Source organism: Rhinoraja longicauda, chromosome 4 (assembly GCF_053455715.1).
Source record: "Rhinoraja longicauda isolate Sanriku21f chromosome 4, sRhiLon1.1, whole genome shotgun sequence".
NCBI classification, from domain to species: domain Eukaryota; kingdom Metazoa; phylum Chordata; class Chondrichthyes; order Rajiformes; family Arhynchobatidae; genus Rhinoraja; species Rhinoraja longicauda.
The window spans coordinates 19,084,057-19,101,239 of NC_135956.1; the positions used below are offsets into that span (position 1 = coordinate 19,084,057).

The window sequence follows — 17,183 nt, forward strand, 5'->3', positions numbered from 1 at the left end:
ACTATATCTATAAATGCAAAATAATGTCTTTATCAATTTTTTACTGTTGTTTTGATGACCTAAGTATCTGCAGGTTAAGCTATTTGTTTTCCCTTGCTCCATTTAAAATTCTACAAATTAATATTAATTTATTTTTCCTTTTATGACTTGCAAAATTGATTATTTTGTGATTTCACAGTTTTGTTTAACTTTCTGTCTTCATCTATAATGATTTGCAATCTTTCTTCCACCCCCCTCATTTAGGCATCATCATCAAATTTCAATATTGTTCCCCTAATTTCTAAAATAACATTAGAAATATCCAAAGAAAAAATAAAATGCCAATATAGTCCACATTAGAATTCAATGCATGACTCTCATATACTCTTTGAAGTTTAATGTTATTCCTAATCTTTACATTCTACCCTCCTGTCTGTTATATGGGCACAATTCTTTTAACTTTATTGAATATTATGGAATAATACACCTGTTCTGACGTATATAGGCTCATATATGCAGTCAACGTATGACAAATGTAACATCAATAAATACTGGAAATGCACAGAAGGTTGATCAGCCATGAAACTCAAAACATTAACTTACCTTTTTGTTTCCAGATGCTGCCTGACCTACTGTGCATTTCAGCATTTTCTGGTTTTTTAGCAGTTTTCCAATTTTTGCTGAATTGGTAATATTTTCATCCACCATGATCTCATCCAATCTCACTGCTGAGACAGAAGGGAAGTATCAAAGGTCAATCACAACAACCTGTAGCTGATAGATCTTCATAGGTTTGTGTTAACAGAGACTACTATTAACCTGAGTTTCCAAGGATGTTTGTTATTTTGTTCCGATCTCTCAAGTATATCGGTTGCCACATATGAGCAATACCATGAAGCGCAACCTTTACCCCAACAGCAATGTCAAGCCTATGATCGCAAGGTCTGTATCAAGTGCAGATCATTGAGCTACAGCATGGAATCACACTATTCATTTCGCAACAGAAAACACTGAAAGTTGCCAATAAGTTTACATCCTTTTCATCTCTGACTTTGGTCCACTATTTATGTCTCCCAGATTCCAAGTAAAATCAGCATTGAACATTGCGTAAGAAACATTCGAAATTCACAGTGGCAGTACTTATTTCCACAAAGTAACGAACAGCACGGTGCCTGTGATTTCCCTTTTATTATTAGATGGAGTAATATGAGCTTGAAGCTCATACTGGTGATTCACAACAGGAGGCAGGTATCAGCGCAGGAGGTCTTTCCTTACCTGGGTAACATACTAATGCTGTGGGACATCAATGTAAGTGCTAAGAGAATCATATAGCCACAGAGGAGGGCGTTCACAGGTTCAAGATATAAATGGAGGAAAAAAGCAACAAAACAATAGTGCAAAAGTAGTTCAAAATTAATTAGCAGCTTTAATACTTCATCGTCTTTTCCCCATGTTTATCTGTACTTATCATTTACTTCCCCATTTTAATTAAGAAATATACTTGCATTCGGAAGATAGCTTCACTTTGACTTTTCCGTTTTTAATACGCATTTACAAGACCTTAAAATATATAAGAAAATAACTGCAGATGCTGGTACAAATCGATTTATTCACAAAATGCTGGAATAACTCAGCAGGTCAGGCAGCATCTCGGGAGAGAAGGAATGGGTGACGTTTCGGGTCGAGACCCTTCTTCAGACTGATGTCAGGGTGGCGCCCCCCTGACATCAGTCTGAAGAAGGGTCTCGACCCGAAACGTCACCCATTCCTTCTCTCCCGAGATGCTGCCTGACCTGCTGAGTTACTCCAGCATTTTGTGAATAAACCTTAAAATATATCTTTGTATCCACACTTTTGTGTTTTTCAGTACCTTTTCTTTTTTCCTGGTAACATTTTTGTAAGTCACTAGGTCTCCCATCGCTTTCTGCGATCACTGCTCTCCAAATCTTTCATACAATGGTGAAAATGTTAAATCATTGCCTTTCTATATTCTGGCTGTAAAGTAATCAATGGTAAAATGATGACAGGGGACTGTCAGTGGTCATTATGTAACTTACCATTTCAGTTTAAAAAAACATAACTTCCATTCTCATTCTATACTGGTATTTTATTTATATCAAATCAATAAAAATAGTCCTGCAGAAGATATAAGATACAGCCTACATGGTTATGCTAAAAATGTTAAGTCCTCTCCTAATTCATGATATCTGGCCTATTGTATGATTCAAGCATTTTTCTTCTTAACTCATTTTTCTAGCAACTATATTTTTCTTGTATTGAAAGAAGGAATGAAATATGAGTAAATGGGAGAGGTGGTGAGGCAAGAGGTGAAGTTTGATCTTAATTTTTCTAGTTAAGACCACCAATGCTATTCGTTAATATTAAACAATTTTAACCAATGCATTACCTTCTTTCAAAATTGTTTTTGCATGCAAGTAGGAGTCTAGCCAATAATCTGATTCTTTCTCAAACCCAGTTCTAATACCAAAGGAGACAAAGTCACAGAACAATTATTCATCCACATCTATTTATAGCCTTGTGTAATTAAAGTTTTGTTGTCTTATAATCCTGTGCCAAGCCATTTTTGAAAAGGTGCTAGACAATCAACTATGAGTGATGAGAATCTATTAATATGTTTAATGTTTTCAGTGTTAGAAAAAAAAGAACTTGTCATTCTTAATTTCCTGATATTAAAAGCAGTTCACCAATATGCTACTAATACTGAAGATCTAAATTTACTGGCAGATTATTTTATGCACTGTCTTTTCCCCATTATAATGCCTTGGCAAACAGTTATAGGTGTGCATCAAAGCAACAATAGTAATGTAAGCCATGATAATCAGTTCCACATAGTCACAGCTACTGAGCCATCTCACAGATTGACACAAGGGCAAGCACTATTATTCAGGCTTGTTGTGCAAATAGCAATTCACAGTTACTGACGTGAAATGAGTGCTAAAGTTATAATTTTGCATCAAAAAACAAAATCAAAACCAAACTAACATGGGGTGATTTATCAATTTGACACTGATGTTCATTTCCAAACACAGTATTTTCAATTGGCATAGGTGCAAGTATGGTATCTAGCAATTTGACAAACACACTTGTCCTTTGCTTCATCACAAACCAATTTCACTCCAATGCCTTCCTTTTTGCACATACATGAAAAACTAGTAATTGCCATTAATGTGGATATTTGATGCTTGGCCCTGCATGTACAATTATTTAAAAGGACGGAGTGAATTCCCTTCACGCCTTAATTACTATCAAATTATACAAAGAATTACAATGCACAGGAGTCTATTGAACTTGAGTCAGCCTCTAACAAGCTACTGATTTGGTCCCACGCACTGCTTCTATCCCCGAGGTCTGCAAAAGATATTGCTTGAGACCACGTTCTACTTTAAGGCAATGGCTCTTTCATCAATGCAAAGTGCTTTTGAACAGCAACATGAACTTGATTATAATTGACAAGCTAGATCCCGATGACATTTATTTCCCCAAAAAGCACAATTACTTCCTATTTGTAGAAGTATTTCATGACATCAAGTCATCATATTGGTTGTGGTATTATTCAGATCTGGTAAATATCTGCATTAAATGTCAATTTTGCCACATAGGCATTTTATTAAGTTTACTTTTGAAACATCCTAGCGTTAGGAGAGAATTGATGTTCCAGTCCGTGAAGAATTAACTATTTGTAGAAATAAACTGTATTTCCGCATGATTCCTACACAAAGGGCTTTCTCCTCAGTGATCAGAGGGCAACCCAGCAATGGCTCTGAGGTCCATCAACTGCAACACCACCAACACCTCTACCTCCTTCAAAGGCTTAGGAAGTTTGACATGTCCCCAACAACTCTCACCAACTTCGACAAATGCAACATAGAAAGCATTTTATCAGGATGCATCACAGCATGGTTTGGGAACAACTCCATCCACCACCGCAAGAAATTGCTGAGAATTGTGGACGAAGTCCAGACCATCACGCAAACCAACCTCCCTTCCATTTACTCCATCTATACTTCACACTGCCTCAGCAAGACCACCAGCATAATTAAGGACGAGTCTCATCTCGGTCACTCCCTCGTCTCCCCTCTCCCATCAAGCAAGATGTACAGAAGTGCAAAAGCGCATATCCCCAGATTCAGGGACAGTTTCTTCCAAGCTGTTATCGGGCAACTGAACCATCCTATCGACAACTAGAGAGGAGTCCTGCACTGCCATCTACCTCATTGGAAACCCTCAGACTATCTTTGTTTGGAGTTTACTGGACTTTATCTTGCACTAAATGTTATTCCCTTATCATGTATACACTGTAAATGGATCGATTGTAATCATGTGTTGTCATTCTGCTGACTGGTAAGCACGCAACAAAAGCTTTTCACTGTCCCTCGGTACTAGTGACAATAAACTAAACTAAGCAAGTTAAACTATGCAGATACCAAACCAAGGCAGACTGATTTCTGCTATGGTTTGAAAGCACCCTTAGAATGAAATAAACCTATGAGATCTTAGTTAAACTGTCCATTCCTACCAACAAAGGCAAGGTTTTGTGCCAATGGAGACTCAGAGACCCCAGTTCAAATTGCCTGTTAAACTCTTAACATTATTGAAAAGTTAAATGTACTACCAGTTATTTCACAACAATGGAGTTTGTTCCAGGTTGTTTGGGAAATTCATGACCACTCCAATTGATCAACGACAAGCTGTTCAATCATTATTGTTACCATCAGTATGTTGTGGAAACTATATCACCTCAACCTATGCTGCCTTAAACCTGTCGAATAAATATTTTTTTAGAATTGTCAAATAAATTAATTTTTTAGAATTATGTTACTACTTGGGAAATTGAATTCTGTGCGTTAACTCTGAAAGGTCTTTCAGAGAGACGTTTATAAGGTAGAGCAGGTCAAATTAGATTCCTTAAAGTCCTTTTTTTATTAGATGTTAAGAGTGCAACTATTGACAGCTGTCTTTGAGAGAGTTAGGGTGTATATGATTAGAATTCTGTCAGACCTTAAAGTTCAAAGGAAAGATTATCAATGGATCTGTCTACCAGCCAACTAATTCATTGTGTTTTATCAGTTGAATTTTGTGGGAGTGTTTAATTCCATTAACCTGAATTAGGAGTTGGTGTAAATTAACTAGTGGGGATGGGGTGTCTGTCTTTGTATTTTTGTCTACAGTTGCTGGAGGAAGAACAAGAGCGACCAACAAGTATTGATCGGTGTAACGTCCAGCAGTCCCTTGTGGCTCTGGTTTAGATGTGAGGAAATATTTCTCACAGCCTCCCTGGTCACTCACAGAACGAACCTGAAACGGGGGCGCCCATTGTCCCTTATCGGGATCGAATAAGGTTAACGAGTGTCAGCCATTAACTAATTAAAGTTTAAATTCCATTTTCGAGAATTTACAATTGTAAGTAAGGGCCACGCAGTCTTGGAAGTATAAATGAATTCAGGCAAAAGAGATTAAGGTGCATCAGAGCAAGTATATTTTGAAAGTCAATACCTTCAATGAGTGAGCGGGCGGGGGAGGGGGGAAGGTGGAGCCGAGTTTATTAGAAATCGATCTTTTTCCTAACGAAGGAGCTTCGAAAAATGAGTAGAATGTTGGGGTGGTGTGAAATTTCATTTTGAGATTAGTCCAAACCTAACTTTTCAGAATATCAGACTTTGACGTGAGCCTTTTATCTGTACGTCGGGCGTATATGGGTCACTTTTGTGGGTTGTTAGAAATATTTGGGTCCATATTTGTGTCTATCGCAAAATATGTAACTATTATCATTAATTTCCTTTTAAATTAGGCATTGTTTTATTAGAGCAAACGCGTTCACATCACGTATGAAAGAATTAGATGATGTTACGTATGAAACGTCATCTGATGAAAGAACATTAATTCAAACTTTACAACGGTTTTTTTTAGATAGACATAATGATCGAATCCCATTTAAATTAAAGCTACACGCCTCAACTCCATTCGATACCTCAACTCAACTGCGGAAATAAAACGATGTCCAGAAGTGCTGTTTCTATTACTGTTTAATCAAGGTCGATCAAATGACTGTAGTCTGTGTAAAGTTTTACTAAGGCATCTCGTGTCCCTATGATTATACATAAGGTCGTTTGGTCACGCGAACATTAACGAAGCACAACATTTTATTAAGACGTCTAGAATAGTTAATAGTTCTCACAGGCTGAACACCACACTTAGTGCAGTACAGAAATCACCGACTCAATTACAACTTGCAACGAAAATACCACGAGATCCGCGAACGACAAGAGCCTCAAGTGTAAGCTGATGTGTTGCAGCAATGTAGGGCCACTTTTAAAAAAGAAAAAAATAATAAACCCTCTGTAATTCATGTCGGTTTAAATGACGAATCAAGGCACCAAAGCTGCATCCTGGGTCAATTTGCCTGGAGGAGAATGCAAAATTAAAATAAGATTGATTTCATGCAGGCGTAGATTCAAATGCCTATGTGCTATTTTTTTTTTAATCCCAAAAGGATCTTTTATACTTCTGCCCTTCCTGGGACTGATTTAGTTCTTATTTCTACTGCAAAAAAAAAATGTCCAAATAAACTAAAACCGCGAAGTTTGCATTTTCTACGGTGACTTTCTTTTGCAATCAATCTTATACACATGACCAGCACGTTTTATGGTTCAGCTGAAATGTAATGTTTATAGTATTTGTAATTTAATCATGAACACTCTTCATTGATACACGGGCCAATCCGTTTCGCGTTGAACCAGGATCTCGTTTAACTTTTGAAACTCACATGCCTGTTTTAGTCGCCTTGGTAAAGTGAAACCTAGTTTCTTAAGTGTAATTATATTGACCATTCACGATATGATTACTAGATGGTCATGGTCTTTTTTTTAATTACGTTGCCGATTTTGATATAAAGTTAATGTAAGCAAGCCAATACAATTTTGCATTTTCATCCGCTGAAAAGCGTTTAAATCACTCCCCTCTCCGATTATAATGAGATTGTCGGAATTTAACGTTTTAGCGGAAGGAGCACTTCCTAATTATGGTAAAATAAAATTGTACCAAAGCTTCGTGTGAGGTTATCTGCAATACTTAATCTCGCTCCCTTCGTTTGGAGGGGCCTCGTGGGAAATTCAGCTGTGGTGTTGATGTTTATTGATTTTGAAACAGCCGAATCTACCTACATTGTTAAATTTTGGGCCGCAGCACCTAATATGATGTGACTGTTAAAACCTGGTCCTGGTATTCCCGTGCTCTTTTTCGATCACTAGCGTCGTCCTATTTATGGTCTGTCTGTAATGATTAATAAACGACGGGACCACGTTTTAACAGGGCCGTGTATCATATTTGGGTAGGTGACGAGCAAAGAAGGTCCCGTGCTTCCCACAATATCTGTTTCTAGGTTTCACAAGTGCTGCTTTTGTGTTTGTTTTTGTCCGGTGACTGAAGGCGACATGTGAGTTTGAAGTCAATTGAGATAATGTCAGGAATCTATTTAGTAGTGGGGCCAGTGGCCTTTAATTTGTCTCGTGTGTAAGCAGCCTATGCTGGAACTCACCGACAGGGCCATCTGCTGCAGCAATTCTCCCAAATCAATATCATATACCAACTGAAGAAGCCTAAGCAGGGCATCAAATATGTCGTCGAAAATTTGGAGAATATTAATATCTTCAGGGCTGTTGTGGATGAAAAACACTATCCTTTTAATTTTAGTTTGAATACAGTATAAGTACACACATAAAGAAGCAATATCCCAACATAGCTATGTATTTCGTATAAAACCAGCCGCTCAGATGGATATTGTTCTTGTGCACACTTTATATGCTCCGTAATATATAACCCAAAAGGAATCATTCACAAAGTAAATTTGTGCGTTCTATAGTGTTTTACAAAAAACAATATTTTTATCAAAATATTCGTTTTTAATGGCTTTACTTCATACATAAATACATGTTTAAATAACAGAGGAGCGATGATTATTCAGTCGTTTGAACCGAATCTTGGACAGGGCTGTGTACACAGGGTGGGCATTCGCTGGTCGCTACAAATAGAATACCCGGCGTCCTTTATTTCTAACCCGTTGTTTATACCTTTTCCCCAAGACAGCTGCCAGGTATTTCTTGACAGCCATCTGTTTCCTGTAACGGCTGTAGCTGTCGGTAAAGATGCCATCGGAATGTCGCTTTGACAGGGGTTCCGAATCCTTCCCAACGTCGCTGCCACTGCAGACGAAAAAATAAAATCAAGTCTTCAAGACTCTGTGTACTCACGGCACCTTTTAGGCTCAAACACACATCCCGCACTCGACTCGGCCCTCCACCCATGCCAGCCCAGACTTTACCAACTCGCTCCTCGAATGACGAATGAAGACGCTTCATTGGATGGTGCGCGTTAATTTGGAGATGCTGCTACTTGTTGACTAGTTTACCCAACAACATACATTGAACGACGCGCGATCTGTTGACGAACAGCGATTTCCCGGTTCTTCATGACAAATGTAAACAGCATTATTGGAGATGGGGTGGGGGTGGGGTGGGAGGAGGGGGAGAAGGCTTCAACAAATGGAGGGAGGCAACGGGGAGGAAGGGAGAGGAAAAGTAATATTTTAAAAAAGAATAAATGAGATGGATATGTTGAACAATGTCACACAAATAGTATTGGAAGGATTATGTTTAAAAAATGAGGATATTCTTCTTTTTTAAAAGGATTTCTAAATGTTAGAAACTTACCCATCGCGCTTTGCTGGAATGAGCGAACTAAAGTAGCCTTTCATTTGTCTATTTTTCTGGCCTTGATGATATAGTGCATCAGCTTGTCTCTCCGTTCTAAGATACACAAAAGCCAAAGTGCAAGAGCGCATCAGTGATCCGCCATCAGAATGAAATGTTACAGATGACATAGATTTGAGCACCACTGATAATGTGGCGTTCGGTTTTTGTTGGTTCATATGTTTTAGACGAATAACGCGTTTGATATTGCAGATATTTCAGATAATTGCAAGAGCTTTATGAACGGGTCTGGCATCTTAATTATTGAATTGATTAACATATTCATGCGACTTTATGAAGCCCACGTTTTGCACATCCCCTTGACAAATAACTCGTGACGTGATGTTGTAATTATTTCGTCGTTTTCTTTTCAATAAATTGCATTTTAAAGTAAGCATTGGATAAATAAACAAATGTACAGAAAAATATATAAACTCCAACACAAAAACCGCCCGTCGAAGATCGGCAGAGCACTTCATTATATTTTCACACAAATATGTAAAATAAGATCACCTTTTCTCCGGCAGATAGTATAACGTGTTCATGTCGCTCATCATCGATGAAGGAATTCGGATGTCATTTCGATCAGTTTCGTAAGTCAAATCAGGTAGCGAGTTTCCCTTTTCATCATACGCCTCTTCTTCGTCCCTGCAAAGGATCAAAAGAATTAAGATCTCGATGTACACTTTGGCAAAATGGTTCTCTGTGGGTATGATTTACTTCTTTTTCGTCTGCGGAGCCGGGCTCTGCTTAGTATTGAGATTGAGGCATTGATGTAGGAGTCTAGCGGGATCCACATCAGACGTGAGCAAACTAACAAGTGGTGCCCAACTTGAACTGACGTACTTCAGTCCCATAACTAATTCATAACCCTGCAAATCGAAAATCTGCGGACGCTCCGGGAATCTTTCTGATATTGTGCACTGCCTTATTCTCCAGAGAGTACGAGGTCTGTTCGGGACTTGAATAATTTAAACAGACGATATAATGGGGCCTATTCCATAGCGCCTTTGGTGGGGCAAAATTAAAGTTTAAAATGCTCATGATTTTTTTTTCCCCCGAAGGGGTGATTGGGGAAATGTCAAAACTTCAATCGATTTATATTTATCAAAAGGACAAAGGTAAACCCTTTATTGGCGTTCGAGTTTACCCTTGTAGCGTCCCTACATTAATAACGATAAGGAAACAAATAATGACTCTGTGCTGCCAGCGACTGCTGTAACTGTTGACGGCCAATTGCTGGTCTACATGTCTGACAGTTTGTAGTTTGAGGCGATCATTGCCGGGTGTCCAGAACGAAACAAAAACGTGCGAACTAGCCTTTGCAGAACAATAACTTATACTTATATGGCGCCGCAGACGTAGCAAAACGTATCGTACGAGGATTATCAAACAGAATTTGACGCAAAGCCATGGAACGAGATATTAGGGCATATAGCCAAGAGCATTATCAGGGCAAGATGATGCACGGGCACAATTAACAAGCGGGCGTTTCCATGTTTTAGACCCACAATTCTCCAGATGCGATAAATTACACATCAAACATCACGTCTGCTTTAGGCAATGTGGCAATTCGATAGTATTCGCGGCCGACGTACTAATCTACCCCCTCGAAAGCGTTTGCGAGTTTATGCTTTGATATTTTAACAGTTAAACCGCAGTTCCAATAACCGTGCCCGTAATTCTCCATTGTTTTTTAAAAAGAAAATACACGCGGATGGTGACAGGGTCAGGCAGCATTTTCACCACTGGGATGAGTTTTAGGCACCTGCCTGTTTATTGGCAATTCGTAAACCTTTATGGGGTTATTTGCTAATAGGCCCGGCCAACCTAACACAAAAAAAAGGCCAGTCTGAAGAAGGGTCTCGAACCGAAACGTCTATTCATGTTTTCCAGAGATGCAGTCTGACCCGCTGAGTTACTCCAGTTACTCGCGTGTCTATCACGCGAAACATGGTTAAATGCCGACATTTACATTTCTACATTTACATTATTTTTTAATAATCCAACTTTCCGGTGTAGTGCTACGAAAGAAACACAATTTCCATCTGCATACATTTTAAACTTTTTTTAAAAAGTCGCAGCATTTTTACATTAAAAAAAATGTACCTCCGCGTGTGAAGACAGTTTCATCGGGAAACAGCCGATTGAAAAATGAGGTGTTATCATCGGTTAGCGCTAGACTGGTTGTTCACTCTAGTTGGCTGCTCGGCAGTTCACACATTTAATAAACGCTCCTGAACCAATACGGCAGCTCTACGTTTGCAACAGAAGTCTGCTCTTCCTCCGGCTCGCCCCCTGACTGTAATTGACGCGATTTCACACCACTCTCTCGGGACTTCCACTAGGTTCAAGTCTCTACATTCAATTTACCGAGCAATCAACTCCATCGCTCCAACCAACTCCCGGCTGAACCGTGCAACTCGGCTTCCCTGTAAACACTCACCGACCTGCGCTATCTCTGCCCGGTGTCTGTACAGTGGTAATCGCGCAAACCTCTCCCTGTTACTCCCGACTAATCGAAATGAAAGGCCGCCCAGCCTCTTACATGCATTTCATTCATTCCGAAACAAACGCGCTGTGACATACCACCTCAGAGACAGTCCCAGAACCGACCCCTTGAAGCACTCTCTCCAACGTTAAACAATATCACGACACGGAGATAATTCAACAACTGAGGTAAAACATGCTGTTGTTCAGAGAAAAGCTGACACGAGGGCTTGCCTTCAAGTCCCCCCGGCGTGTTTGTTAAGGGATAATAAGAAGCAATCGGCGTTCCTTACACATACAGTGTATATATAGATATTTAGCATATATATATATATGCTTCAGTCTGTTTTATACATCTTCCCTTCAGTCATTCCAGTTCCTTTCTTTAAGTTGTCCAGGTTTCCGGCTGCAGTCTCCTATTTTACTTCATTTTAATTACACATCTACCTTCCCGTGCGTCTCCGTAACACGGCTTTTGTTAATTGCAGTGCTTCCTCTCCCCCCTCTCTCGCGTCCCCCCTCTCTCCCCCTCCCCTCTCCCCCTCTCTCTCCCTCTCTCCGCTCTTCGCCCATATCTCATCCCTCCCTGTCTCCCACGTTGCGAATCAAGATTGGGAGAAAAAAACCAAGAGGCATCGCCGGGGATCGCTGGCTGCTGTCAACAAGTTTTTTAAAAAACCTTCCACATGGAAGCCTGGTCTACCACCACTGGAAACGGTCATTTAAAAGGGAGAGTGGGGGAAAAGAAGGGAGAATAAAAGAAAGTGTGAACAAGGCACCGATCCAAACCAGTAAAGCTTGCGCAGAAAAGAAAGTGAACTCCACTAAATAACTAAAACAGAGCTCCTACCTAAATCCTGGGTAATCCATCCTGGTAGGTGTACAGTAGACATTGCAATGCATTATGATCCCATACACAACCATGAATGCTATCGTCGCTTTGTTGGACATTCTTAATCTGCAAAGTGAATATCAAAAGTTTAAAACCCATGAGCAAAATTCACGTTTCAGTCCCGCGATGAGCAAATGGACTCGAACTGACGAGTACCCTCGGTTTGACGTGTGAGAAAGAAGTTACAGAATTATTTATACATTGCCTTTAAAAGTAATTACATATACTTTTAAGAAACATTTTTTTTTAAAACAAATCCTCTTTCTATGTCCTATCTTGCGATAAGGCAAAGAGGCGCCCGGCAGTTAGAGGCTGAGGAGAAGCTAACTTTGCCGCCTCTCACGTACCTATCGCAGTTTGGTTGAGTCTTGTACGCGGTGTGGTCCGGGTTTACTCCTGATTCTGATAAAATCTTCCTCACGGCAACTGACTGAGGCGACGCTGCGATGCTGATTGCCGCTCACCTTCCCACCGTTCCGTGCTATTATATATATGCAATTATCAGAAATCTTCGCAAACAATGTTTGAAATACACATAGCAACAGATTGCTTTGTAAACATTTGTCTACATCTTAGCCTTTTTTATGAACTATTGTTTGTTGTACACTTGCACTCGGATTTTTATTCATGAATCAGACTGCTTTCCTTCTTTTCCGAGTCGGTGCAAGTCACGTTAAGACCATGTATCACGAATAGACGTCATCAGCTTGCGATATTCCTCCCGGAATATAACACTCTTTCTCATCGTTTATCTGACCAAAGTCATAACCCACTCATAAACATGGAAAATTAAAAATTCCATTGCGCTGAGTTTGGTGCCAGTACTTATCAGGGCGTTTTCGGGATTATTAAATAGAGAGTGGGGTGGGGGTGGGGGGGGGGGGGGGGGGGTTGGGGTTGGGGGGGGTGGGGAAGGGGGTAACTGAAACGTGCCATCATAATAAAACTAATAAATAGTACAGGGTAACTCATTATTAGGGGGGGGGGGGGTGGGGGAGGGATGTAGTATAGGAGTAAACTGAAATTTGAGGATAAGCATTTTGGGAACTATGACTTGCAAACATTGATCTGTTTTGGTCAACTCTATTACCGGAATGATCGAGCCGTCCACGATGACAAAGATGTAAACTTCAGGGAATAGTACAAAATCAAGGAAGGAATAAAAAGGCAAGCAACGTCAACATAGTTTGATGTTAAGTCCCAAGTGTCTGGCAATCTAACGCATTTCATCGTTACTCTTTTAGCGCGTCTCGACTTTCTTTAATATACCTATTCTTTTTAATATTGCATGAAGACGCATCTCGATGCAATCCGAATTTGAACCGCTGGAGGTTATAAAGTCGTCATCTAATGTTTAATATTCTTTTAAGAAATTTGGTTCAAATGCAACAGGACTTGTATCTTTGTCCTCAATGGCTTAATGATGTTATTTTCCAAATCTTAAAACAGTTTACTTTTTAACCATAGCAATTGCATACCAAAATAAAGTTCAGACTTTCATAAGTTCATAAATTCTTGGAGCAGAATTAGGCCATTCGGTCCATCGAGTGTGCTTCGCCATTCAATCGTGGCTGGTCTATCTTTCCCTCTCAACCCCTTTCATGTGCAGCCCTGCGATTAACATTGTTAGCAGCAATTCATGCCAACTGAATCCATACTATCTTTTGTGTTATTGAGTATATTTACCCAGCACCAATAATTCAAATCCTCGAACTTCGATATAAAACTGTTGAATACTAATGAAAATGAGTGAGCTGTACGAAGGCAGCACTGGGTCCCTGTGTGCCAACTGACTCTCACCGAGGGCATATGGGGAACCCTGGGTCCCTCATGCCAACTGCTTATCACCCAGGGCATATCAGATGCAGTTTTTTTTACTCTTTCATGCTGATCTTTTTCACACAGAGTACACGACAGGAGAATTCTCAGAAGACGTTTTCCTGCATCTACACTATTACATTCTCGACCACAGTTGGCATTCATTTCTTAAGTTCATAAGTTCTAAGAGGATCAGATAATTTCACGAAGTATCTTATGTGATGGGATCAGGTAAGTAAGAATAGTGAGGACTAGAAGTTCATAAATCCATAAGTTCCAGGAGCAGAATGAGGCCATTCAGCCCACTCAGTAGAACAAAAAGAGCCTTCCAGGAGAGTATAAGAAAATAACTGCAGATGCTGGTACAAATCGAAGGTATTTATTCACAAAATGCTGGAGTAACTCAGCAGGTCAGGCAGCATCTCAGGAGAGAAGGAATGGGTGACCCTTCTAGTCATGTTAAGTCCACTCCGCCATTCAATCATGGCTGATCCATCTCTCCCTCTCAACCCCATTCTCATGCCTTCTCCCCATAACCCCTGACACCCGTACTAATCAAGAAACACGTTAACCCTACTTTAGGTATAAAATACTCCGAGAGGTTTGATTTTAACCATTTAAATAACATGACGCGGTGATATCTTTTGGCTTGTTTCTTCCTCCGGGCAAAAGTCAAATCCCCCTGAACATTAAAAATCAGATTCAATTGGATATCTGTACACATTCCCTTAAGTTCGCCACTCCAGGTGCGATTTTAAGCATGTTAACTTTTCTAAATGTTAGTAGATGTACGTGCATGCCTGGCACCTTGCGTGGAATAGAAGATGTAAAAAAACACGATGGGTTATCACGACCATCAGAATCCTCTGCATTTTGAAAAAAAAAGTGAAAAGTCAAGCACGTGTTCTTGTTTTCGATCTATAAAATGCGACCAGACATGATTAACCACAAAATGCACAGCCGAATTCTCACGAATCCTTTTGCACATTTACTATACGCTGTCAGCGTCCCGAGGGGCCACGGATGATCATTTAGCATTTCCTGTCACATCTCTAAAACAATTATGATGTGATTAGTTTTAAATTTGCTGCGGCTTTACCACCCCCACTTTGCCTGGAAACGCAAAAGACGGGATCAGAGCTCCCCCGTGCGTTCAAAGCAAAATTCCGAGAATTGGATCGCTGGACGACATAGAGTCATCCAGCAGGGAAACAGGCCCTTCGGCCCCGCTTGCCCTTTGCCGGCCAAGGTTTGTTAGGGCGCAGTCACAATTACAGCATGTAATTACTCCTTCTTGCTGGAAAAAATGCACAGAAGGTGCAAAACAAAATCACACAAAGGGCGGTGGGTGCATGGAACAAGCTGCCAGAGGCGGTAGTTTTGGGAGGGACTTTGGGAGGTTTCAGAAACAAGTAAACAGATACATGTATTGGACAGATGTGGAGGGATATGGGTCAAACGCAGGCAGGTTGGACTAGTTTAGATGGGACATGTTGGTCGGTGTGGGCAAGTTGGACTGAAGGGCCTGTTTCCCTGCTCTATGATTCTATGACTGGAAGGGTAACTCTCTCCTGGAAGGGTCTTTTTGTTTTACTGACAATACAATAAAGAACTGTCATCCAGCCATAGAGTCCTTCATTGCGAGAGGATTGTTTAGGAACAAGGAGGTCCTACTGCAGGTGTACAGGGCCCTGGTGAGACCGCATTGTGTAATGTATTGTGAGCAATTTTGGTCTCCTAATTCGAGGAAGGACATTATTGCTATTGAGGGAGTGCAGCGTAGGTTCACCAGGTTAATTCCCAGGATGGCGGGACTGACATATGATGAAAGAATGGGTTGACTGGGCTTGTATTCACTGGAATTTAGAAGGATGAGAGGGGATCTTATAGAAACATATTAAATTGGACAGGCTAGATACAGGAAAAATATTTCTGATGTTGGGGGAGTCCAAAACTAGGGGTCGCCATTTTAGAATAAGGGGTAAGCCATTTAGGACTGAGATGAGGAAAAACCTTTTCACCCAGAGTTGTGAATCTGTGGACTTCTCTGCCACAGAAGGCAGTGGAGGCCAATTCACTGGAATGTTTTCAAGAGAGGGTTCGATTTAGCTCTTAGGGCTAAAGGAATCAATTAATGTGGGGTAAAAGCAGGAACGGGGTACTGATTTCAGATGATCAGCCATGATCATATTGAATGGCAGTGCTGGCTCGAAGGGCTGAATGGCCTACTCCAGCACCTATTTTTCTATGTTCTGCGCAGCATTGAAACAGACACTTTGGCACAACGTGCGCACACCGACCAACATGCCCCTCGTACACTATTTCCACGTGCCTGCGTTTGGCCCACATCCCTCTAAACCTGTCCTATCCATGTATCTGTGTAAATGTTTCTTAACCGTAGTGCCTGCCAAATGTTGTGACAGTACCATCGTACCAAAGAATTGTCATGGATGGTGTTGAGATACTTTAGTGTGGCTGAACTGTACTTATCCAGCAAATGGGGAGTATATCATACTCCTGACTTGGGCCTTGTAGTAGATGGAAGTGCTTTAGGGTGGCAAGAGGTCTCACTTGCCACAAGATACCCACCCCCTGAACACCTTCTGTATCCACCGTATTTTCATGACTGGTCAAGTGCTTTCAGGGCTTTAATGTTGGCCCACAGCATACCGATGCTTGGATATGCGATGATGGCAATACCATTCAATGTCAAGGCTGGGTGGTTAGACGATCTCTTTGTTGGAGATGGGGGCTCAGTGAAGTATCAACTAATTGTGCTTCCTCGTAACATCAGTGGCCTGGGTTCAACTCAGACCTCCAGTGCTGAATTATCCCCAAGGCATGCTGGTTGATAGATGAATTGGATGCTGTAAATTACACCTAGCGTAGGCAATGTTTGCAAAGTGAGCTGATGGGCATGTGAGTGAGGACAGGTGTCAGGGAGTAAGTGAGGAAATTAGATTAATGGGATTGCTATGAGGGCTGGCATGAGCACAATGAGAACCAGGGGCCACAGTTTAAGAATAAGGGGTAGGCCATTTAGAATGGAGATGAGGAAAAACTTTTCACTCAGAGAGTTGTAAATTTGTGGAATTCTCTGCCTCAGAAGGTGGTGGAGGCCAATTCTCTGGATGCTTTCAAGAGAGAGTTAGACAGAGCTCTTAATGATAGCGGAGTCAGGGGGTATGGGGAGAGGGCAGGAACGGGGTACTGATTGTGGATGATCAGCCATGGTCACA

General features: G+C 40.7%; 1 protein-coding gene across 4 annotated transcripts; it reads right to left on the bottom strand.

The window, feature by feature from the left end:
• Positions 1-1,789: 1,789 nt before the first annotated feature.
• Positions 1,790-12,961, bottom strand: LOC144592612 (glucagon family neuropeptides-like). 4 transcript variants are annotated; one of them, XM_078397285.1, is made up of 6 exons: positions 12,474-12,961; positions 12,085-12,192; positions 9,258-9,392; positions 8,706-8,801; positions 8,067-8,198; positions 1,790-7,652 (listed from the first exon to the last, which is right to left on the bottom strand). In XM_078397285.1, the coding sequence occupies exons 2-6, from the start codon at positions 12,183-12,185 to the stop codon at positions 7,472-7,474; spliced, it is 645 nt and encodes a 214-aa protein (XP_078253411.1). In that variant the 5' UTR covers positions 12,186-12,192; positions 12,474-12,961; the 3' UTR covers positions 1,790-7,471. The 4 variants fall into 4 exon arrangements, with proteins under 4 accessions (XP_078253411.1, XP_078253412.1, XP_078253410.1 ...); XM_078397286.1 differs by lacking the exons at positions 12,085-12,192; positions 12,474-12,961 and adding an exon at positions 9,465-9,866 and having other exon boundaries at positions 1,790-6,400; positions 7,535-7,652; XM_078397284.1 differs by lacking the exons at positions 12,085-12,192; positions 12,474-12,961 and adding an exon at positions 9,465-9,868.
• Between the last annotated feature and the right edge of the window lie 4,222 nt (positions 12,962-17,183).

What these genes read in the sequence shown, in the direction of transcription:
- LOC144592612 (XM_078397284.1), bottom strand. Translation starts at nt 9,601, where the DNA reads ATGGGACTGAAGTACGTCAGTTCAAGTTGGGCACCACTTGTTAGTTTG. An exon ending in GCTCCGCAGACGAAAAAGAA is followed by an intron (nt 9,393 to 9,464) that starts GTAAATCATACC and finishes GATCCTTTGCAG; the next exon opens with GGACGAAGAAGAGGCGTATG. An exon ending in ATTCCAGCAAAGCGCGATGG is followed by an intron (nt 8,199 to 8,705) that starts GTAAGTTTCTAA and finishes TTTCGTCTGCAG; the next exon opens with TGGCAGCGACGTTGGGAAGG.